This window comes from Artemia franciscana, chromosome 1, assembly GCF_032884065.1.
Source record: "Artemia franciscana chromosome 1, ASM3288406v1, whole genome shotgun sequence".
Taxonomy (NCBI): domain Eukaryota; kingdom Metazoa; phylum Arthropoda; class Branchiopoda; order Anostraca; family Artemiidae; genus Artemia; species Artemia franciscana.
The window spans coordinates 4,686,646-4,712,226 of record NC_088863.1 but is presented as its reverse complement, the minus strand read 5'-3'; the positions used below and the strand labels follow the sequence as shown (position 1 = coordinate 4,712,226).

The 25,581-nt window shown below is 35.3% G+C and overlaps 1 protein-coding gene across 2 annotated transcripts in view; it reads left to right on the top strand.

The window, feature by feature from the left end:
* LOC136024740 (tau-tubulin kinase homolog Asator-like) overlaps positions 1 to 25,581 on the top strand; it is a 132,122-nt gene that overhangs the window by 41,359 nt on the left and 65,182 nt on the right. For both annotated transcript variants that reach the window (XM_065700186.1, XM_065700177.1), the window contains exons 9-12: positions 3,172 to 3,316; positions 5,699 to 6,114; positions 11,024 to 11,192; positions 15,657 to 15,819. In XM_065700186.1, the coding sequence (XP_065556258.1) occupies positions 3,172 to 3,316; positions 5,699 to 6,114; positions 11,024 to 11,192; positions 15,657 to 15,819 (893 nt within the window). The remainder of the gene's footprint in view (positions 1 to 3,171; positions 3,317 to 5,698; positions 6,115 to 11,023; positions 11,193 to 15,656; positions 15,820 to 25,581) is intronic.

Genomic DNA, 25,581 nt, shown 5'->3' with positions numbered 1-25,581 from the left:
TTTAAAAATTTCATTTTTATTATATAAATAAAGACATTATTTATATTATGATTATTAAAGTAAATCCTATTTCTACCAACAATATCCATTAAGCTTCAAACTTTTGGTTTTCTTTTTTAAGGTTTTTGAATTCTTGTAACCCCTTGTTAAATTATATACAAATATTTCGGTAGTTACCAGTTTTTTGCTTTTTAAGCAATTTAATGTCTTTTCATACTGTCTCTTTTCAAAGATTTTTGATCATTAAAGTAATTCTAATTTCTAATAACGATTGTGGTTTTCTTTTTTCAGGTTTTTAAATTGTTGTAATCCCTTGTTAAAATATATACAAATATTTTTGCAATTACCATTTTTTGCTCTTTACGGAATTTAATGTCTTTTCATACTGCAGTCTGTTCAAAAATATCTGATTATTGAAGCTAGTCTGATTTCTAACAACGATATGTACTAAGCTTTAAACTGTTGGTTTTCTTTTTTAGGGATTTTGAATTGTCGTAATTCCTTGTCAAAAGAGAGAAGCATCACTTGTAATAATTGCAAATTTTCGCTTTTTGGGCTCTCTTTCTGACTCTATAGCTGGTTTCAAAAAGATTTTATTTTTTAAAGTTTTTAAATTGTTGTATTTCCTTGTTAAAATATATACAGATATTTTTGCAATTACCAGTTTTTTGCTCATTACACTATTTAATGTCCTTTCATACTTTTCATACTGAAACCATACTTTACCACACGTTGCTTCCAAAATTTTGATTTTAGTTTGCAGACTTATCTTCTTATTCTTCCAAGCTTTTTTCAATTATGAAAAACGCTCTTAGCCTTGGCTATTCTACTTTTAACATCTTCACTGTATCTACCATCCTTGCGGATAAATTTACCCAGGTAAATGAAGCTGTCCACTTATCGGACTCCTTGTAACCCAACATCACCTCTTTAGCGACAGAAGAGGGATGCTGCCATCTGTAAACTCCACGGAAACGTTCATTTTTCAAGAATTTAAATGAGAAAAATCGGTACTCCTGAATAGTATGGATTCATCAGCTTAGATATGTTTAGCAATCCCAAAGCAAAATGTACTGAGGCATTTGATCTGAGTCATTGACCGGCCTTCAGTTGCTAATTCGGAGGCCTTCATCTTCTTCTCAGGAAGTACGCCTCTGCAAACTTCTTCATTTTTTTTCTCCGAAACCGTTGCCACTTGCGATTTAAGGATTTCCTTTTGTCATTTCTAAGCTATGGACCAGATTTGACATCAATTTAGGTTGATTATTGTAAGATTAGGATAATGTGGAAGAATATCTTCTTTTCTACAATGATGTTCTTTCTCTGTGGTGATATACATCACAAGAAGTAGAACTTCGTAGATAATTCCTGTATATAGGGTTCAGGATGATAGTTTTAAAGGTTTTCTTTTCGATAGGCTTTGTTCTTTGTTGAGTTGGTATGATGACTAATATCCAGACAAAGCAACCAAAAGTTACTATTAAAATCTGACTTAGAAGGTGACAGTGCTGAGATAACTGGACGTGCATGAGACAAGGGTCCTCTTCAGTCCCCAATGTTCGGTCTGGGATACTCTTCTCTTACGGAAGAGCGGTAGAAAACGAAACATGCCTGGTTGCTCCTTGAAAATTAAGCGAGAGTTCTTCGGCCAGCCCTAATCAAGTCAAAGATCGTCATATGTGGAGGCTAACTATCGTTACCCCACACACCTCTAGGCTGGCAACTAAGTAATAGTAATCTGGCGTGACCGTGGGCTAAATCCCCTAGAAGAATTTCTGGAATGTGCAGGGAAAGAACTACTTGTGAGGCTAGGTGAGGTAGTCAAAGTCTGTGATTTTCGAGAAATTAATTCTTTTTAAAGTGAGTTTGAAATTTGTTTTTTGTAAGCGTGAGAACCTGCGTATAAATCAGCTCTTCTCTAAAAGTTTTATGTTTAGCACTCCTAAAGAGGTTTGAATAGTGGATTAATACTCTTTCAAAAGTTAATCTCAAATATCTCTTTTGAAAAGCTTTTTTCTGATCAGATAGTTTTCGTGAAACGCTAGATTGTCCAACTAGACACACGTACTGAACTTGAAGGCGTTCAAAGCAACTAATAGTCTCAACGGGGTGTGATTCATGTTAGGGCCAGACCCACTGGGTTGTTCGTCCTAGAAAACATTACTGTTGGCTGTATGTTGAAGAAGACAGGTAAGGTCAAGTTGATTTTTTACCATCTTGTTTTTACATCCACATAAACCATCTTGTTGTTGCACAAAACATTTTGAATACAAAAATAAGGATATTACGAAAGCTGTCGCAAACCATTCAAAGGTATGAGCAAAAATGCAAACTCCATCTATTATTGTTACACGCACCAACTGATTTTAAATATTCTGTAATAATATTGCAAACACTGCACCGTTGTCTTTTTCTACTAGTTGGGAATCCATTTTGTCAGTGTGTCAAAGCAATCTGTGGTCACCGAGTGAGAGTTTCTTGATAGCTGTGTCATCTCAAGGTCTGGTCCCATTATCTTACCCACAAACTCATCGAATCTTCCCGTTCGTGACTCGCTCTTTTGGACCTTAACATTTGAGTTTACATTAAAGACTTTTGGATTATAGGATAATTAACATCCAAATCGGGGCGTTCTTGGTCAAGTTACTAAGGAATACATCGTACCTTGGCTGAAATTTAGCTATGGGTGATGCAGAGCCTCAACCCATGGTGGAAGGGACATTCAACGCTTGACACCGATGTAGTTTACTGTTGTGCAGTTTCCACTTACATTTCTACATTTGCGTAGCCACAAATAAAATGAACCTTGATTCTGCAAATTGAACAGAAAAGAAAAAACTCACTAAAATTCTAGGAAGCCCTAGGAAATGAGCGAAATGTGTATACTTTTTTTTCATTGGTTGACTATTTTACAGTAACCAATCATAAATGATTTGGATAATACATAAGTTCTTGTATAAAGGTGTAAAAGGTCAATTATAAGAAATTTAAAGTAAGGGGGCGGGGGCGGGGGCGACAGAAAAAGAAGAGTCCCTGAATGACTGTACAAATTAAATGAGAAAATAAAGATGTAAAAGCCGTTTATTTTAGATATATCAAAACTTTTTAGATATATCAAAGATGTAATTGCTGAATTACCTTAAAAGGAAATCAACTATTAAATTATTACAGGTGGTGCTGCTGTGTCGAATTCAGTACATATCGTCCCAAATGTTATTAGAAGTGCAACCCAGGGTGATATCCCTCCAATTACGAAAATTCATCCTTCTACCAGGGAAAGAACCAAGGATCGAGACAGAGCGAGAAATGTTAGGAGGTAAGAACCTATGTTTAGGACTGTGCACTGCCTGGAACTGCCTCTCTTGGGGGTGTTTTTTCAATGCAATATATTCTTTTACCTAAGATTTGCGAAACAATGCAATATAATTGAACCATTCCACAGCATTTTCAAGTTATGCCACGATTTTATTCGCCATACAGGCTCCAAAATGCAAATGTAATACAACAAACTTCAAAATATGACTTAAAATATTCTTTATAAGTGTATTAGTGACCACTTTTTTGATTTTGTTTTGTAAATTGAAAAAGTAACCAACAAATATGCTTCATTTCAAGCTCCAATGAGACAAAATTTACTAACTCTTTGAGTCAAAAAGTTCCATTATTTGTATCATTTCCAACGCCCAAGTCACGGTGTCTATTATTATCATAAATATTTGAAGCTAAACTTCTCCCCTCCCCCCTTCTGGTGAGACCCTCTGTTTTCACCACCTTCTGAAAATGTTTTCATAAATTTCAAGCTATTTTGTTACAAGCTCAACCTTGCCTAGTCCTTCTTATTCAACCTTTCTAACACCCTTGTCGGATATTTTGTTAATTCATTCTAGGAATACGGTATATATCCACCAGTGTTTTCACTATCTCCGAGTTCTTTGGGAATTTTACAAGTTTCACCATAATAAAATAAAAAGAAAATCGGGTGGAAATTTCTAAATTTATTTTCCTGAATTATAAGAATTTTATTTCGAACTTTTATCAAATATTTTTTTTTATTCAAATACTTCTTTATAAATTTCGAAATAATTTTTAAAATCCTAAATTTATATTATTTGGTGAGAATTTCCAAAGTAAAATTCTAAATTTCCCCAAAATCCGAGGGCTCTCTAAAATTTCTCAGAAAGTCAAGATTGCAAATTCGCAAAATTTAAAAACGGAATACCAAGCGTTAATATTCGTTAACGTTAAGTTTTAGGGTGATTTTGGCGAGCCCAGTTTTCTTTCTAAGAAATTTGGCGCAACTCGGAAAAATGTGGGGATAGTGGAAGCAATGTTGTCAGTCTAGAAAATGTATACAAGCCACTGAAGCTGTTCTTTTATAATTCAAACACTTAGATTTGTATCGTTTGGAATCTCAAAATTCATTAAAAAAAAAAGAAAAATTACAAAAAAAGGAAAATTTGCCAAAGGCCTTATTAAGGCCATTTTCGAAACTACAAAGCAAATTATTTATCAATGGATTCCCCTAAAAAGCAAAAAATAAAACAAAAACAAGCCAAAAAAAGTCGGCATATCTCGCTCTTTTTTTGTACGCTCTTTGGATCCCACCATGGACGCTCCAGTAAGATATTCTACCGTTACCCAGTATATACACAGCAAAATAATAATCCTAAAACGTATGCTACTAGTGCCATTTACTGATCAAAAGCCTGCCATTTTCTTTTATCCAGCATTTAAATAAAAAGAAAGTTTTTACTGTAAATATGCTGCTTTAATAACTTCCTCCTAGAAACATAAACTGAGATGACACCCTCTTTAAGACATAGGATGCTTCAGCATCCCTGGACAAACATACCTTCAACAAAGCCTGACATTGACTACGATAATGCCCTTGATTATTTTCTTTTAGCCATTTTCTTTATATTCTTTTCTAGCCATTTTCTTTTATCCAGTATTTAAATAAAAAAAAAGTTTTTAATTGTAAATATGTTGCTATAATAACATCATCCTAGAAACATAAATTGAGCTGGCGCCCCCTTTAAGACATAGGATGCTTTAGCATCCCTGGACAAACATACCTACAACAAACCCTGACATTGACTATGATAATGCCCTAGATTATTTTAAGTAACTATTGAAAACAGACCTTCGAATCTGCCACCCAAGACAATTCTGTTATACAGACGTTTGAGTTTGTTCATAACGGGATGCTTTTAGTCCTTTAATAATATCAAAGATAATTTCTTATACCACATTGGCCTGCCATAACATAAGGAAAGAAAAAGATAAAGAATGGGGTTTTTTAAAGGCCAAATGGAAGTACTTAAGTTGTTCGTTAGTATCCGTCGATGACAGTTCACATTTGTTTGGATTTTGTGCAAATTGTGGATATTGGCGAATAACTCACTTTATTATTGTTGTGTATTTGATTTTAATTCTTTAATTTTTCGTCTTTTATTTAATTTTTGCCGTTTTTTTTTAATTGGTTTTGTTGTACTTTCTGCGCTTGTTTTTTTGTTTTTGTTTTTTTCCTTGATCATATTATTTTGTTCGCGCTGAAGAAGAGAGGCCATTGTTCTCTCATTATATTCATTTTTCGTGTTTTCTTCGGTATTTTCATTTGGCCTTTAAAAACCGCATTTTGATTGTTTTCTTTCTTTATCTCAATAATATCCGATTGTTAAAAGAGCTGATCTTTCAGGTTTCACAGCCTCCATTCTTCTAGTCCTGGCTCCCGACGTGGAATTCGTGATCGTCACGCCGATGTATCTTATACTCAATGCGCTGTGATGGAAGATGAAAACAATTCTGGGTTGGCAAAAGGCACCGGGGGCTTAACTCTGGCATCGCAATGGAAGTCTCAATTTGATGACTCTGAACAAACTGATGATGAGCAATACGGCGAGAACTTACAGAGCCCTGAACATAAAAACACGAATGTAGATGGTGCTAGTCATATTGTTCTTACTGGACCAGAAGTTGCGGAACTTAGAAGGTTGGTTAGAGACCTGGCTAACTCGGACGACCCCTTTGGCATGTATAAAAAAGGAGAAGAGTCTAAGGATGCTAATAAAGAAGAAGCCAAGGGGAAGGAGGAAGGAAAAAACAGTACTGAAGGTAATGATAGCTTGCGTAAAAGGAGAAAAGATAAAATGAAAAAGGGAGAAGACTCTAAGGATGCTTATAAAGTAGAATCCAAAAGGAAGGAGGAAGGAAAAATAGTGCTCATGGTAATGACAGCTCGCGTACAAGAAAAAAAAAGAAAAAAGGTTTTATTTATATCTATCTCTTAATTACAGTTTCTTCTATCAATGTGTCATTTTTTTTTCTTTTACATGGTTTCTTTACAATTTTTAGTTGGCTCACTCTTTTTGTTATGCGAGAAATTTGGTTTAAGAAAATCTGTTTGTTTTTGTCGTCCAGAAGTAGAAGTTTTTACTTTATTTTATTTACTATGCGTTTTGATATTTTATTCAAAATTAATATAATTACTTATGTAGGTCTAGTTGATTGCTTTTATTTGGGTTCGTGGTTTGATCCACTGTTTCACAAGTTTTTAAATTAATTTCGCTACATGTATTCATTTTTATTTATTTTTGCCATAATCTATGGATTTATGATTTAAACATTCCCTGTGTCTGCTTATTTCAACCAACATGTTTCTTTACACCCAAATCCTAACTCTTTCAGTTGCGAGTTGGCGTACAAGAAAAACATATTGACACATTGATAGAAGAAACTGTAATTAAGAGATAGATATAAATAAAACCTTCTTTTGGCGCCCTCAACCTAAAATAGATCGATTTAAATATTGCCAATGAATGTTTCTGAGAGCTTTTTCTGGTCGTTGATGTTTTGACGCTTGGACTAAAACAGAAAGGAGAAAATTCATAAAGTTATGTGCCTTCTATAAGAAGTAAAGTGATATATTAATCTTGGTTAGTATTTTGACTTTTAAAAATTTGGGGTGCAAAAACATTACGGTCTAAAATGTGTGTTGCTTTCTGGAAAGCACAAAAATAATTCAAAGTTAAGGGGTTTTGAGAGAAGCAACTGCCCCACTCTAGTTACAGCTGAGATTTATTCGTTGTCGATTTTAGTTTTATCCATAGTAATTTTTGCTGGTTTTAAGTACGAATATTTCTTTTCATTGGAGTATTCCTTCGTCTTAGGCTTGATTTCTTCATTCACGGTTAATTTTTATTTTATTTGTAAGTTTGTGTTGTTGTGGTTCATATTATCTTTGATTTTGTGAGATGTCTATAGCTGTTACCTGTGCCGAAAGGACAAGATATGTTTCAGATCTATCCATTGATTAAGCCACAATAATGACATTACTTCTTCTTAGGGAATCATCTATCCTTGTTAAAGAATTGAAAAATATATGCCTATTTTGAAAATTTCTTAAAAACCTATTGGATGTATTTTTCGATCTAAAAAAACGAAAGGTGAATTTTAAATGTAAATCGTTAGATAAATAAAGGTGAATATCAAACTATAGCAGGATTGTCGTTTTGCATTGAAACAGTAAAAGCGTAGGGATAAATTTCAAATATACACATTCTTAAGCTGTTTGCTAAAATATATTTTTAACCTATTTTTATGCCGATTTTTCACCTACGTTTCTTTGTTTTAAATTTGGTGTCCGATACTACCAACAACTGCATATAGAGTTTTTTTTCATTAAAAAGATAAATCCTGATTGTTTCTATTTTTTTTTTTCAAATATCAATAATCCTATTGATTCCCAAAGACTTTCAAAGGACTGTTTTGCCATATTAAGTAATTTGTTCCTTTTTTTGGCTTTTGCTTTAAAATTGACTTTTAATTCATATTTTTTTTTATTTGATACTCACAATTACCAAAAATCCCATAACTGTGTATGGAGGTTTTTCATTAGAAATGAAATGCTTGATTTTTACTAAATTTTTAAGATATATATGGCAATGTAAGTTTAACCATATATTATATGACTCTGGATTACCGTACCCTGCTCCCTTAAAAAGTGATATAATATTGTGATTTCAAAGATCCTGTTTTAAAGGTCGTAGTTTTCCCTCGGTCCTTTAGGAAGTAGATTATGTCTATCTGATTAGCAAAAAATATAATAAATTATGGACTTTATTTAAACTATCATTACCTGAAAAAGCAGCATAATAAACATAAAACATATGTGCTTTAAGTTTTAATATCACTGTTTACTTTCCACACAATTTTCTTCTTTTTTCACTTATCTGATTTAACAGTTAATTTATTGAAATATTATGCGTGGCATGGCTTTTTGTTTATATGTGTTTTTTTATATTTATTATTTTATTTATATGGTTTTTTATTACTATTAATAAAGCTCCCTTTTGTGTGGTCTTACAGAAATGTTCTATGTCCATTAACTGCTTTATGTCTGATAAATGTATTCCAAAGTATGTAACTCTTTATGGTCTGGACTCAAGTCCTTTATCTCGGATCTTTTCGCCAACTCTCCAATAAAGATCCAGCAACTTTGATCCGAGCTGTGATTTTCCTACCCTGTAAGTTTCAAGCCTATAAGACATATAAAATTGCTTCATATGTTCACACCCTTTTGGCCAAATTATTGTCATATATAAAGTTTCGTATATGTGCCCTGGAATGACGAAAAAAAAAAATCATTTTTAGACTTAAGTCCTTTTGATTGTCATTAGCTGACAATATCGTGGGTTGTGTGCACCCCCAGACAGAAACTTTTTGCATGATTCTGCTTCAAAAAAAGGGTGCAACATGCTACTTTTCCTACTAAAAATCTGTGAAAAATGTGAGAATGTGAAAAATGTGAAAAATGGGTAATTTGAATAAAATAGGGAATATGCCAGAGCGGCTTGGATCATATCGGCCGAGACCTTTCTTTGCAAAATACTATGCTGAAATTCTGATTCAATGCCTTCCGAGTTATACGGGGCACGTAGGGTGCTGGAGGTAGGCGGAGTCGAAGGCTTCATTTGTACTTTCTGTCATACGTATCCAGATTTACTTTAACATAATGCTTTTAACGTCATAATGTTTGGTGGCTTTATTCCCACCATTATTAGTAAAACGTATCTGTGAAGGGTCAACTACAAAAGTGGGAGGCCTTACCCTTAGGCTTATGTGAATCCTGTCCACCTTTAAGTTTATTTTATTTTTCTTCAATAAAAATAATTCTTTAAATTTTGAGTAAAATCTCAAAATGTTGTTTCGATTTCATTGAAGGTATTTGAGGTCACACCGGAGTTATAGAGGATTAAAGAGGAGAGACTAGAAGGAAGAAGAGTGTGGATATTTGGGAAGTCACGAGCTTAGTTCGTACTTACGTGTTATATCCAACGCTAGACTGTAGTTTTAACATGGAAGAGGGCGGTTTGAGGAGGAAGTGGAGGAGGCTGAAGGATTGGGTAGTCACTAACATCGTTCGTACTTCCTTGTTGCACATGTCTATACCACAAGCTTTTAGTTTCAATATGGACGTGGATGGTTTGAAGAGGAAGAGGATTCCTGTCTGAAGGAGGAGGGCAGGGGATTGGGGAGTCACGAACTTAATTCTTACGTCTTTGTTATATCTGTCTGAATCCATCCCAAGGTTGTATTTCTAATATTATGCGTCATGCCAACTTTATCTGAAAAAGGTGTCCAATAAGAAGCAATTTTGTAGTTCGGGTCTCTTGCCCATAGAGCTGCCTGATACAATCATGTCCCCCTTCAGGTCCATTTTTTTCTTTCTTCGGATTATTCCAAGTAAAATAACTTTTACAAAACTCTAAATCTGATGGCAAGAGAGTGCCATGTTTGTGTCCTGGAAGGGCGGCATAATGGGCTTGGGAGATGGGTTTTTACCCTCCTATCCCTTTTAGGGATCAAATAAGGCTCTAGAATCTTGAATTTAAGATCGAAGGGGAACCATACGAAGTTTTCTGTGACCCTCCCCATCTATAAAAAGAAACTGGAAAAAAATAAATAAATGGGAGACAGATTAGTTTTGGCTAAATCAGCTTTTGACGTTGACCATCGCCCACATATAACTAACGTACAGTAATTTATATAGAAACTATAGAGCTGATTAATAAATGAAGATTATGGTAAACCCGTCGTAAACTTATTGATCGGGTTGTTTTGGTTCATAAATCTGTCTTTCTGTTTGATAGTAAGTCTAGACACAATTTAAAGATCCGTTTCTCAGGTTGTATAAATCAGTTTCCCAGGCAAACTGAATGCAGCAGTGTTCCAATTGCTGCTATGGGAAAGCCAAATAACCAATTTTTCTAATGAGAAACTCCGTATAAATCAGTTTCTGTTTCAGGCTGTATTTAGTTTTTCAGAAATCAATGTCCCTGGTTGTATTTTCCAGGCTGTAGGGTTTGTATGTGTGTTGCTTATTGTTGAAAAATAATACTGATTATCTTCTTTTCTTTTTCAAGTTAGAAAAACTCATTTTTCTTTTTCAAGTTAGAAAAACTCATTTTACAATTATGATTTTGCATTTGTCTGCTCTTGTAAAACATCCTTAGATCTTGGAGCTTATCATATTGCACTAATGTATCTGATTTTCCGGTACGTTTTGGTTTCAATAGATTTGGCTATATTTGGCTCTATCAATAGTGTGTAAAACTACACGGTATGATTTACAGTCTGAGAGACCATTTTACCATTTACTGAAATTGCCAGAAAAGTTTTAAATTTTTCTGCTTTTGCATGACCGTTTATTTAATCTTGGGATCGTCTTTATGTTGGACGTAAACAAAGGGCTAGATTTGGAAAAAGGAAAGTCTGTGTTTTAATACTTGATGGCTTATTTTTATTATGCTTTGTGGCAAATTTTTTGGCCATGCTAAGGCATTCTTTGGGGTTGCCCAATTCTTGGGGAATCCTAGATTCAACACTTTCTAAGAAAATTCAAATCCTGTATTACACCTTCCTGTTACACCTTCTTGCTACTTTCAGTCTTTCAGTCGTCTTCCTTCTTCTTCCAACTTCTTCTTACTTTCAGTAGGTATTAATACTATTAGATTTTTTATAGGTTTGGAATTGACCAATCAGAATGTGTGCAGCAGACAGACAGCAGCTGTGATCGAGTCTTCCAGTGTAGCCGCTTTGAATGTTGAGTGTAACATATTAGTTAGTCCAGTAGAATCTCCTGCACCGTTGCAACGAGTGTGGAGCAACCCACAACTTTCTAGTCATATCAGGTCAGTAGTTTGGTTTAGTAATATTTGTAAATATAAACCAACATTTTTGTTGTAGACCAAATTTTGGTCATGTGGAGAGGGATACTGATTAAAACAAGTTTTTTTTTGCAAGATTCACTCAATTTTGTTTCGTTTTCACTTTCTTGTTAAGAAATTGCACAAAGAGTCTTTACAAGTCATACTTATTGCGTTATGAACTGAACTGGTTTCTCAAAACCCGATAAGGAGGAATCCCCATGCTCCCAATGAAAGTATCTGGCGGACTCTGCAACCCGTTCTTTCATGGAAAAATGTGTGCCGAAACTTAAAACTTAAGAAAACACATCAAAATTTAGATTCATTTTGTTACGTTTTTACGAGTTGGACAAACATTTTTCTTGGGGGAGGGGGTTGGAAACCCCCAACCCTCCCCTTGATACGGCCTTGGTACATTGACAGTGAAAATTTTAAAAATACATCAACATTTTTTGTTTCTTTATGAGTTGGATAAAAATTTTGACACTGGCGGACTGTGCAACCCGTTCTTTAATGGAAAAATTTGTGCCGATGCAACTGGTTTGGGCTAACCCTCAACTCCTCAGGCAAATTAGGGTAATATTGGGTTTTAGTCATTTTATAGTATAATTTAAGTGAAATTGATGAAAATAATAAAAAGCATTAAGTATGTAAACTTTGAAGAAGTTGGATCGAAATGGGTGGGGGATTAAGTTGTGCATTATAAGATTATGTTGATATCACAAGTTGTTTTATTTATATAAAAAATAACAAAAACATTTTTGAAGTTTATAAATATTTGAAGACTTGTACACTTCTGCTTTTTTTATGACCGCTCAAGTGTTTTTTATGACATGAAGAAAGAAAATGATCAAAAATGGGCTTTTTAAAGACCAAATGAAATTACTGAAGATACACACAAAGCGAATATTTCAAGAGAACAACCGCCTCTCTTCTTCAATGCGAATAAAATAATATAATCAAAGAAAATGCTGATGAAAAAACCAAAAAACAAAAGCGAAGTCAACACAACCAAAAACCAATGAAAAAACAGCCAAAACATTAAAAAATAAATAAAATTCAATAAAAGACCAAAAATTAGAAGAATTAAAATAGATTACCCGAAAACCGTAAATGAGTTATTTGCCAACATGTGCGATTTGTACAAAATCCAAAAATGACCATGATAATCAAGTTGACTGAAGAGTTCTCATGACAATGCTGAATTTTTAATGTATATATATATAAAAAAAAAAGATTAAGCGAAAACATACAAATATATTTGGTTTTCATTATAATACAAATGAGACTACGGTGTTATTTTATTTGTTTTTTAATTAAACCAATAATAAAAATTTAGAAATTGAAATTTAACAATTTTTTATTATTTGTCAATTAGATTATTGAGCTCTGATCCTTGGTTCCAAATGAATATATCTCCTGATTAAAAAAAAAAAAATTGTTAAATTTTTTTTTCATCGTCCCAAGTTTATGCTCAATGATTGTTAAAGTTTGTGTTTAAAAAATATAAGAATTAAAATCAAATACGTGACAGGCATAAATGAGTCATTCGCCAATATCCGCGATTTGCACAAAATCCAAAGAATTTCTGAATTACCATCGGCGGTTACTAACGAACAACTGAGAAATAAAAGAAAAATGTCATTCACTCAAACAAACCATCAAGCAATTAAATAAATTGGAGAACTAGGTCACCTGATTTCTATTTTTAATCATTGCATTTCTTGCCGATACCATTTGAGACTTAAGAGCTGTTGACGTGTTTGATTATGTGATTGGGAAGGTGGTCCAAGGTCTATTTCAGACGGACTGGAGGGGGGCTAGAATTAGTCTTGAAGGCACTCGTGCGTAATGAATTTGTTATTCTAAAAGAATGTTCCAACACTCTGTCTAATAGAGAAATTCTTTTTTCACAGCAGGAGAATGATTAGAGGAATAATTTGAGTAACAATCACTATGTGTGGGTCTTCTATAGACCCCAAACTCGAAACATATATCATTTCAGTAGACCAGGACATTTAAGAAAGGAAGACGCCTGGCTACCTCTGATTCCTAGGTAAATTCAAGTTTTGAATCCAAGGAGTTAAGCAAGTGAAGGAAAGACCCCAAAGATTCGTCACCATGCTCCCACAAATAAAAAATATCATCTTTAAAACGAACCCAGGTAAACGAACCCAGGTTTGTAAACCTGAATTTTGATTTTGTTTTAAAGATGATATTTTTTATTTGTGGGAGCATGGTGACGTATCTCTGGGGTCTTTCCTTCACTTGCTTGACTCCTTGGATTCAAAACTTAAATCTATTCAGAAGTCAGAGGTAGACAGGCGTCTTCCTTATAGAAAATATTGGTTTAAGTAGGAATTTTTTGTGTTTTTTCGTCTTCATTTGATTTTAAATCTAGATTTTTATTAGATTTTGACTGGACTTGTAAAAGAAAAGAAGATTTCAGCTGATAAGGTGGAAATACCTTGTTCGCTTTTGTTTTGGCAGAGGAAACAAGGTGAAAGCCGTGTAAGTAGGGCAATGAAAGGGGCTAGCCAAGCCAAATAAAACCGAATCTAAAGTTGATGACAAAATAACAATTACTTGGTCTGTTGGAATTATTGAAAATCTACACATTCCATTTCGAATGGTAAAAATACATGTCTCGATTTCTGACGCTTTTACATGAGCATATTAGGAAGTGGTATTTATTCTGGAGCTTGTCAGTTAATTAAAAGAAAGTTAATTAGATTTAAAAGTCTAATAAATAAAAGATAAGTTTAAGTGATGTTAAAAGTAAAATCAGTTGATTAAAACAAAATCTAAATGTCTTGTATAATTTGTTTTATAGTGCTATCATCATAAACAGTCAATAACTGCCTACATCTCTCGTCTGTAGAGGTGCAAATCCTACGCTTCTGAAACTGGTCCGTAGGATGTCCAAGTAACTCTCCCCCCCCCGAACTCCCGAATAAAGGTCCGTTGCTAAATTTAATGGGGATATGAAAAGTTTGACTCATAAATTATTAATATATTTAACTTATAAAACTTATTTGTTAATATATATTAAATTAAAACTAAATTTTATAGTCTCATGAAATATTAATTTAAGTGCTAAAAACATAATCCTAACAAATAGAGCTCCTGAGGCAAAAACTATGTATTTAAGCTCTTGACAGGTGCTCATAAATGTGACGTCACTCACGTGAATATTTTTTTTTCGAAATTAAGGCTCTTAGTGAATTTGATCAAACTCGTGACCTATATACGTCGTTTTTTTTAGCCCAGAAAATCCCAGGATCGTAATTTTCCAAAAATTGGGAGCGATTTTATCCCTGGGAGCCTTGGATAACTTGTCACTGAAAAGGTGTCCCTAACTTTTTACACTTTAAAAAACTAGTTCAATGGCAAATGAGGAGATATTTAATAAGGATTTTTTATTTTAATTATTGTCTATTAAAGTTCTGTATGGTTCAACCTACAACTGTACGCTTTATGAATCACACCTGCTACAGGCATATGAGCAAAATGATATGAGGTTGCGGTGAAATGCATTGACTTGCCAATTGTCAATGGCATAAAAACAATTGTCAAACCATTAACGGACCAAACAATTTTTTTACTAGGATGAATATTGCTGACTTAAAGTATAAAGATCGTATTGCCATTGTCAACACCATGGTTGCCAACACGGTCAGTTCCTAAAGTGCTGCAATTGGCCAAATTTACGTACTATGCACCGATTTTCAGTGCTATAGTCTAAAAATTGACTATAATAGTACTAATAAGAACACTTTTTTGCTATTACAGCAACCCTGATCATGTACTATAGTGCTACAGGTACAACAATAGCGCTAAAACAGCACTTTCATTGTACAGGTGGTAATCTTGGTCACGACTGATTATGTCATCCCACGCTAGACATGGCTCTAAATTGAGAATTCTCTTAATGCGCTTCGTGCAGCTAAAGGTACTCTGGTTGGGGTCTACTAAATATAGATAAAAATAACTCAAAAACGGTCATGAGATTAAAATAAATCTATTTAATATTTAAAATATTAAATATTTTAAAAAAATATTTTTTTAAAACCACATTTACAATAATTTTTTTTAATAATAAAATTACTTCATGGCAACAGTTATAAAATACTGAATTTAAAGAAAGTTGACAAGTCTTGTTGAAAAAAAATTGAATTTTTAATTTAAATGACGTTGTTTCGCCAGAATATATTTTGGAATTTTGTAACATCATTTTTGGGTTATCTTTTCTTCTTTCCTTATTTGATGTTCATGGTCGTCCTCGAACTTAGAAAACTACTCTGTCTATGAAACAAGAAAACTGATCTGTCTATTTTTAATTCGTGTGTTGATGCTATTTCCAATAATCCATACTGTTTCTAGTCTGGTTATTATGCCAGGTATTATGCAAGGCTATTACGAAAGGGATAAATAGTTCTGTTTTTTTAGACCGGATCTCGAGCCTCCTACATTACAGCAAGCAGAAATAGAAAATTATGTTTATTCTATGGATATTGTTCGTGGTGTTGCCATGAGGCGTAGCGTCAGTGCCGAAGAAAATAAAGAGAAGGCTGGTGAAGAAGTACTGACTGAAAGAAGACCAAGTCTTCCAGTAAGTATTCTAATATCCAGTATAAGTATCCAGTAGTTTTATAAATACGCGCGTTGCGCCCAACCTCCTTCCCTAAAATACAAAGCTTATTTTTTTGGGTGTAGGCGCTTCCTCCCACAGGATTCTTCCCTACAGAAAATCCTCTTCCCCTGTGCATATTTCTCCCCCTGATAATCCCTCCCCCCATATTTACTCTGGATAATTTGGCTGTTCATTATAAGGGAAATTGAAAGTTTCAATCTCCTGTTTAACTCAGTGGCAATGTTGTAGCGTTGCTTATAGTAAAGAGCCAAAAGGGTTCAACGTGTCATTATTTAATTATTACTTATTTATTTACTTACTAGCTGTTGGGGTGGCGCTTCGCGCCACCCCATCACCTAGTTGGTGGGGGCGCTTCGCGCCCTCCCCAAGCCCCCCCGCGCGCGTAAGTCGTTACGCGCCATTGTTGTTGTGTCCCTGTGTCCCACCTGTGAATATAGATAGATGTGTCCCCGTCGTCATTTATATACCCCCTTGTGCCCCCAGGCGTCCCCGCTGTAGTTGTATATTCCCTGTGTCCCGGTCGTCATTTGTGTCCCGGTGTCCCGGTCTGTAGTGTCATCTTATAATGACGTCATATACAAAGCCTTATATACTTATAATGACGTCATATGCAAACCCACGAACAAACAAACATACCTACAAACAAGTTATTTTTATGTATATAAATATTGTTTCTTTTTTAGTTTTTCTTTTTTTTAGTTTTGCAGCTTTTTTTATTTTTTTAGCTTTTTTTTCTTTTCAGTTTTTTACCTTTTTTTTATTTTTTTGCTTTTTTTTAAAGTTTTTTCTTTTTAGGTTTTTTCTTTTTTTAGCTTTTTTCGCGCCATATTAGTTACGCACCATTGTAGTTGTGACCCTGTGTCCCACCTGTGAATATAGATAGATATATATATATATTTTTAACTACGTAAAACTTGCGAATATACAACATTCTTTGCTGTCCCATTGTCTGTCCATATAAATAAATTGTCAGGTTTACCAACTCTTGAACATGCAACATAATAATTGTCCATGGGATAACAATCCGTATTCAGATCTATACCGCATTTTTCTAACGATTGCCCTTGAGCTTTATTGATGGTGATGGCTAATCGAACATTCCCTGTGTCCCGGTCGTCATTTATATATCCCCCCTGTGCCCCCCGGCGTCCCCGTTGTAGTTGTGTCCCTGTGTCCCGGTCGTTATTTCTATTCCCTGTGTCCCGGTCGATATTTGTGTCCCGGTGTCCCAGTCTGTAATTTCTCTTTGAGTGTCCCGTTCGTCATTTATATTCCCTGTTTCCCGGTCGTCCTTTGTGTCCCGTTGTCCCGGTCTGTAATTTCGTCAGTCGACAAACATGACGTCAGTCGACAAACAACTTCATGACGGAATAATGCTCAATCCTCATAATGACGTCAGTCGACAAACATGACATCAGTCGACACACAAACATGACGTCAGTCAACAGACATACAACTTATTTTTATATATATAGATATAGATAAAGTTTCTTTTTTATTTTTAATTTTTTTTAGTTTTGCAGCTTTTTTTAGTTTTTTTAGCTTTTTTTTCTTTTTAGTTTTTTAACTTTTTATGGCACTTGGTATTAACCAAGTGACATATAGCAATCGCAAATTCTGTCGTTCAATGTTTATTCTAACATTGACAGTTGGAAAAATCTTCACGTGCCAAGCATGCTAAAGCTCAACAATTTATAATAAACCTCAAAGTTTTAAGTATCTGTTTTAAGGTTTTCGAATTACTTTAATCTATTGTCAAAATATTTTGAAATATTTATGCAATTCCCAGTTTTTACATTTTTAATTTCAGTTTTCTTTTTCTTCTTTATTTTTCAGACGTAAATACATATCGCCGAACCTTTGTTTTTTTAACTAAAATCTGGTAGGCATTGATAACCTTATCCAAGTCAAAATCCCAAACCCAATCATCATCGCTATCATTTTCAGTTTTGATACGTTTTGACTCTCGCTGTCCAGGTTGATCTTCATCTAATTGCGCGGTTTTGCGTTCTTTAGCCGCAAGCCTTTTGGCATTAGCTCTTTGAGCAGCTTCCTCGGCTGTTTCTTCTGTTGTAGGATTTGGTAACATTCTATCTTTTTCAATGTTTTTCAATTTGTCAGTGTTCATTCTAACATTGACTGTTAGAAAAAATTTTACGTGCCAAGCATGCTAACACTCAACAATTTATAATAAACCTCAAAATTATAAATATCTGTTATAAGGTTTTCGAATTACTTTAATCTATTGTCAAAATATATAGAAATATTTATGCAATTCCCAGTTTCTATATTTTTAGTTTCAGTTTGCTTTTCAATTTAGTTTCATTTTTATATATAGATAAGATATAATCTGGCGTAACGGACAGACAACTTATTTTTATATAATCTGGCGTAACGGACAGACAACTTATTTTTATATATATAGATTTACTTATTTATTTTACTTACTTACTTTATTTATTTATTTTTTTTTATTTTACTTACTTAATTACTTACTAACTTATTACTTACTTATTTATTTCCCAGAGGCACATCATTTGGAAGGGGATGTCGTATAAACTTCGGAGGGGTCTCATTCGATTGCAAATTAAAAGTTTTAGTGCACTTTTTAAGAGTAAAAAGTATTTGGAGGGCTGTTTTTCCCCAAACGCATCTGATCAAAATTTTGGGATAGACATTTTGTTCAAAATACACCAAAGGTCAAACAGTCATAACTCTGGGTTTGATAACCCCCCTGCCAGCCCACGGGGCAGGGGCTGTAAGTTATACAAGTTGTCCAACGTTAAGATATAAGGTTTTAACGGAAGGGTGATTGTATAAACTGTGGAGAGGTTTCATTCACTTAGAAATCGAAAGCTCCAGTGCCCTTTTAAATATTCAAAAGTGATCGGAGGGCAACCCCCTGCCCTCCCACGCCCTTTTCACTGTAGTTAGGGAGGAGGCAGGTGCCTTAAAGGGAGCATTTTAATTTCAAAACGGCCTAATTCTCATTGAGCTTTCCGGTAAATACAGAATTAGTTCTAGGACGTGGCTGGGGGGGGGGTGTTGGTAGAGGTAGAACTTGATATGTAATCCCTCTTAATTTCTGGGAATATTTCTGGTCTATGCTGTTATTATGAAATTAAAGAGTAACATCAAATCTCAAAATTAGCAGAGTTTATTCTGTATAGGAGGGGGGGGGGGGTAGAGACTTCAAGTCATGCTAATGTATATCTTGTAACAAAATGTCTTTTGATTTACTACTACCAAGCTTCAGAAAAAAAATTACCGAGGGAAATTCAGATTTCTTTTTTTTTAGTTTAAGATGCCTATAATTTGTCTAATTTTTTTTCAAAACAAATTTCAAACACACTAAAAAGACGCATTGTTTTTCGTTAAAACGTTTTTTTTTCCAAATCTGTCTTGGAATGCATAATGGTCGGAATTGAGTCCATTAAAGCTACTCAATATTGCGGCAAATAAAATTATGTACTAATTTGTACATGTGTTATGTGTTAATTTCAGAAGTCTTTGTAGCTAGTATTTTAGTAATTTAGGTGCACCTTCCTGTATATAATGATAAAATGACAGTGGTATAATTTCATCGAATTCCTGGGGAGGGGGGCAAAGTTGGAGTCAATTTTCCCAAATCAAGTGAAAATGACAGTAAACACTGAAAAATGGGCCATATAGCACCATAAAGGCAAGAAATACTAAAGAAAACTGACTTGTTTCTGTGGATGCATTAAATAAAAAAACAATTTTTTTAACTGAAAGTAAGGAGCAACATTAAAACTTAAAACGAACAGAAATTACTCCGTATATGAAAGGGGCTTTTCCTCCTTAACGCCCCGCTCTTTACGCTAAAGTTTCTTACTGTTTTAAAAATAGAGTTAAGAGAAAGAGTCAAACTTTAGCGTAAAAAGCAAGGCGTTGAGGAGGAAAAGCCCCTTTCATATACGGAGTAATTTCTGTTCGTTTTAAGTTTTAATGTTGCTCCTTACTTTCATTTAAAAAAACTTTTTTTTTATTTAGTTTCTGGACATTTTTGAATTAATGCAGATTTTGATCTTGGCTCTCCGCACATAAATAATTAAAACGAAATTTTCATATTAATTAATTGCAATTAATCGGAAGATTTTGAGAAAAAAGGAGCGAGGGAGGAGGCCTAGTTGCCTTCCAAGTTTTTGACTACTTAAAAAAGCAACTAAAACTTTAATTTTTTTTTACAAACGTTTTTATTGGTAAAAAATATACGTAACTTACGAATTAACTTACATAACGAACTTCTATATTCGTGTGTTTTTATTGCGTATATGAGGGGGTTCAATCCTCGCCGATACATCGCTCTTTACAGTAAAGCCTAGATTTTGTCCCAATTCCTTAAGAATGACCTCTGAATCACAAAGGCCGTAGAATAAATAGTTGAAATTACTAAAAATTACTTTACCGTAAAGAGTGAGGTATAACGAGGGGGTAAACCCCTCATATGCGTAATAATTTTGTTCGTTTTAAGTTTTAATGCTGCTCCTTACTTTCAGTACAAAAAACTTTTCATATGTATATTTTCATTGTTTTTCCAAATAATGCTAGAAAATCCTGCGCCCCTTCATTGAAATTCTCTTCCCCCATGAGAAGTTTCTCCATGGAAATATCCTCCCACGTACTCCTCCCTCAAGTCTCCCCCTAAACCAAAAAAAAAATCCCCCTGAAAACGTCTGTACACTTCCTAGTAACCATTGCTATATGTAAACACAGGTCAAAGTTGGCAACTTGCAGCCCCTCCCGCGGGGACTGCGGGGGAGTAAGTCGTCCCCAAAGACATAGTTATTAGGTTTTTCGACTATGGTGAATAAAATGGCTATATCAGAATTTTGATCCGCTGACTTTTGGGAAAAAATGAGCGTGGGAGGGGGCCTAGGGGCCCTCCAATTTTTTGGTCACTTAAAAGGGCACTAGAACTTTTAATTTCCGTTAGAATGAGCCCTCTCGCGACATTCTAGGACTACTCAGTCGATAGGATCACCCCTGGGAAGAAAAACAACAAAAAAACAAATAAACACATCCGTGATCTGTCTTCTGGCAAAAAATGTGAAATTCCACATTTTTGTAGATAGGAGCTTGAAACTTCTACAGTAAGGTTCTCAGATACGCTGAATCTGATTGTGTGTATTTCGTTAAGATGGTATGACTTTTAGGGGGTGTTTCCCCCTTTTTTCTAAAATGAGGCAATTTTTCTCAGGCTCGTAACTTTCGATGGGTATAACTGATCCTGATGAAACTTATATATTTAAAATCAGCATTAAAATGTGATTCTTTTGATGTAACTATTGGTATCAAAATGCCATTTTTTAGAGTTTCGGTTACTATTGAGCCGGGTCGCTCCTTACTACAGTTCGTTTCCACGAACTGTTTGATGAATTATGCAGGTTTATCTTAGTTCTAAAAAGATTTTAGAAGAAACTAAATTTCAGCTGAGGGGTGGAGGAAAAATGGGGTCCAGGGGCAAACTTTGGTCTGGGAATAGCAGTTGCCTTCCTGGCCCATATCAAATTACGCCCCTGATTCATAATAACCTATATTTAATAACGCCAGTTTCAAAGAGGAACTGACAAGACGCCAAGAAGTAATAAATGAGAAACCAGATATTCCCCTAAAAATTATCATTTTCCCTGAAAAAAAAAAGAATCCAACTTTAAAAGGTAATTTGAAATGGAAATTGGTTAACCTGAAAACTATTTACAAGGATTACATTTTCTATTAACAGTTCAACTAGAAAAATTTGACATTTTTGCGGAAGTTGACATAGCCTCTTTTTATGGTTTTGATTCCTACAACTTGTTTGACGATTTTTAAGCAAAATTCTCATCTATTCTCAACAGGTAATGCATTATTGTCTGTTTCAAAATATTCCCCCTTCTCCCGAAAAAGATGCCCTCCCGAAAAAAGTACTGCACAGTAGATGAAATTAACAATCCATCATTGAGGTTAACTTGTCTTTTTCTACATACTCTGTAAGTCTAACACAATCTAAGAAAACAAATTTGGAGTGAACGAGTCTCTACAATATCATTTTTTTTATCATTAAGTTTTTCAAAGCTGAATTCAAACGTATCCATGTGTGCTTGCTGGACAGAGAACTCTTGTAACGTCCAAAAAGTACAACCACTTACGAAAATATTGCTGAGGATCACCAAACGGGGCTAGATGACCGTCGAATTAAAGCGAGAGAGATTGCTGAGGCTATAATATGTTCAAAGAGGGTGTTTGCCACGTCTTGAATCAAGATTTAGCCGTAAGAAAGCTATTTGTACATTCGTTGCCACGTTTGGTTGCGTTAGACTATAACATGTACGGATGAGCGTTTCCTACGCTCTTTTGACATAGTTTAGGTGCAGTAAATTGTAATATTGGAGTAGATTTTTTTCTATGAGTTAAACTTGAATACACCACTTTACACACTAAACAAAAATACAGTCAAAACAATGGGCTGCAAAGGAGAGATTGGGTCCAAATATGCAGAAACTACTTTTTTCGCCTGGAAAAGTGATGGCGATGTTTTTTTTAGGATAGCCAGGGAGTTTAGGAGAATATTAATCGATTACTTTGAATTTCTTTGTTCACCCAGATAATGTGCAGTCTCACCCCCCCAGTAGCCGCCATTACGTAAATCTATTAATTTAATATTACAGTTTAGTACGCTTTACAATCAGAATAAATCATAAGAATAAATCCTTAATCTCCAGATCCTGCCCTAAGTGACTCCTTTTTGTTCCCTAGTCTAAAAACTATGCTCGGTGGACAAAGATTTTAGTCATCGTCAAATTGGGAAACCATACCTTTGGTATGCAGTTGGAATGTAATTGTTTTGCAGAAAAAGATGCCAAGTTCTTTTTGGACGGGTTAAAAAGATGGGAGCATCTGGAACAACTGTTTGGACTTGCAATGAGACTATGTAGAGCAATGAAATACGTTCAAAGATAAAATATTTTGTATCTGTGTAATGCTAGTGTCTGTGACACATAGTTTCTTTTGGTTTACCCCGCTACTTGTACTTGTACTTGGAACACGTTCGATCCTTGTCCAAGCCCATCATGGCATCCAGAATTTGCCGACAAGCGTCCCTCCATCGTTCTCTTTGAAGTGCGACTGGCTCGATCAACTGAATCCATTGTCTATTCCAGCGATACCCGTACTTGTTGAAACCTCCCAATGACTCGAGGTCGACTCTAACTGTAGACAACCATGACTTTTTTTTGTCCTCCAGACTTCTTCTTACAGTGCCTAAGGGGTTGGCATTTCAAGCACTGTCTGCTGAAGGAGTCATCCAGTCGGTGCAGTGTATGCCCGAACCACCGTAGACGTCTCGCTTTGACAACATCAGAGACAAGTGCTATATCACCACATTTTCTTCTGATGACATCATTAGAGACGCAGTCAGAGAGACGCAGGCTAAAAATACAGCGCAGACGCTTGTGGTGGAAGATGTTCAGGTCATTAGCTTCCCCAGATCTGAAGGGCCACCTTTTGCAACCATATAGAAGTACAGAGAGGACCAACGCCTTATATATCCGGAGCTTTGTTTGAAGGAAGATTTCATCACGTAACCAGAGACACTTCCGAAGCGGAATGAATTCTGCCTAGACTGCGGAGATGTGGCTTTGTATTTAATTTAGAGCTTAGAACTTGGGATTTATTAGGGAGCCTAGATATTCGAAATTCTGGACCTCCTCGATTGGGATACCATTTAATGTGATCGGAGTTTCATCTAGCCCAGAGGTGCGCATTGATTTTGTTTTTGATTGGCTGATCTTTAGTCCGGTAGCAAGGGATCTAGCAGCAATGTCGTCTATTATGAGCTGTGCTTCTGTTACAGACTCGGCCAAGATATCTACATCATTAGCGCAATCAAGGTCTGTTATTGATAGTGTTGGACCGATTGCCACACTTTTGTATTTTTCAAAGATCTTCATGATCTGGTCGATGACAAAGTTAAGTAAAATGGGTGATAGGGCACAATCCTATCGCACTCCTTCGTCAATTGATAGTCCTTTAGAGATTTCCCCGCCTGTTCTTACAAATGCCCTCGTTCCCATGTAATGAGCCTTAATTAAACGGACAATTTTTCCCGGCACTCCATCATCCCTCATCGCATCCCAGATAGCGTTTATCTTCACCGAGTCAAATACCGTCACAAAGTCAATAAAGACTTGTATTTTTTCCTGCTGGTGTATAAGGCGGAGTTCCAGGATCTGTCTCAGGTTAAAAATGTGATCGCAGCATCCCATACCAGGCCTGAATCCTGCTTGATTTGGCCTCGTCCGTTCGTTTCTAATATTTTTGAACCTATTTAATACTATTACTGTAAAAACTTTTGCAGAAATCGGTGTCTGGGAAATTCCTCTATAATTTATGCAATCGGCTCGATCCCCTTTCTTAAATACAGGAGTTATTACAGAGGTCCTCTACTCTTCAGGGATGTATTCATTTGATCCAGACATCCGTGAGTAAGTTGTGAAGCTTATTGATAGCCGCTTCTGGAAGGACCTTGAGAAGTTCAGCTGGTAATTCGTCGATGCCAGGGCTTTCATTATTTTTTAATAGTTTTGTGGCATGGATAATTTTTTCTCTGCTTGGAGGGGCAATATTGCAATCTTCATACACGGATGGTGACTCAAAACGGTTGTGGGATGGAATGGGTTGGCGGTGGTCATTTGCTGGTGGGTGAAGGAGCTCACGGAAGTAAGTACGCCATCGTTCGATACGATCTTCTTTGCTCGTGAGGAGCTTGTTGTCCTTACTAATTCGCCTAGGAGCTGGGTAGAGTTTCCGTGAATCATTGCTTGCAGCAGCTTTTTCCATTTCACAGGCTACATTAGACCAATATGCTTGTTTATCTGCCTTAGCAGATGTGTGACAATCTTTGCGGAGTATCTATCGGTAATTTGTTTCTTCTTGAAAGAGAGTTCTATTGTCTTCTGTGAAATCCATCTTTTGTGTTTTTTGTCCCTTACTCCGAGAAATTCTGTAGCACCCTCTTTCACTTGATTTCGGAACTTGTTCCAACGCTTTTCTATATTTAGCGATGGGTTAAAATTTTTTTGCTCCGTCATGGCTCTTGTCTTGGTCTCGGAAATTGCTTGATTGGTCTTAAATTCTTGATCATTATCTTGCAACGCCGTAAAACGTTTTGTAAGTTCGAGCATAAAGGTCTCTTTAATTTCTGGGAGTTTGAGTTTATGTCTAGTATGCGTCTAGATGCAGAAATTTTTTTGGAGCTGAGTCTGAATCTAACTTTTGATTTTAGTAAAAAATGCTCGGATTCCCTTTTTGATCCAGTGTCCGCCCCTCTGTATGCTCTCGAGTCTGCAATCATAGACTTCCAGCGACTAGAAACGAGCAAATAGTCAATTTGGGCACGGGTTCTACCATCTCGGGATCTCCGAGTGTAAGTGTGACACGGTTTGAGTTTAAACCATGTATTAGCCACACTGAAATTATTCAGCATAGCAAACATGAGAAGTATAACTCTATTAATACAACGGTCGCCCAAACCGTGGTTGCATATGGCCCATTCAGAATTGTTTAATCTCGTGCCAATCCTGGCATTGAAGTCACCACCGATTACGAGGATGTCCTTGCGAGGAATTTATTTCAGAGTCAGTTGGAGGTGGGCATAGATTTTGTTTTTCAAGTGGTCAGGGGCGTCACGAATAGGGGCATATACAGATAGTATTGTCA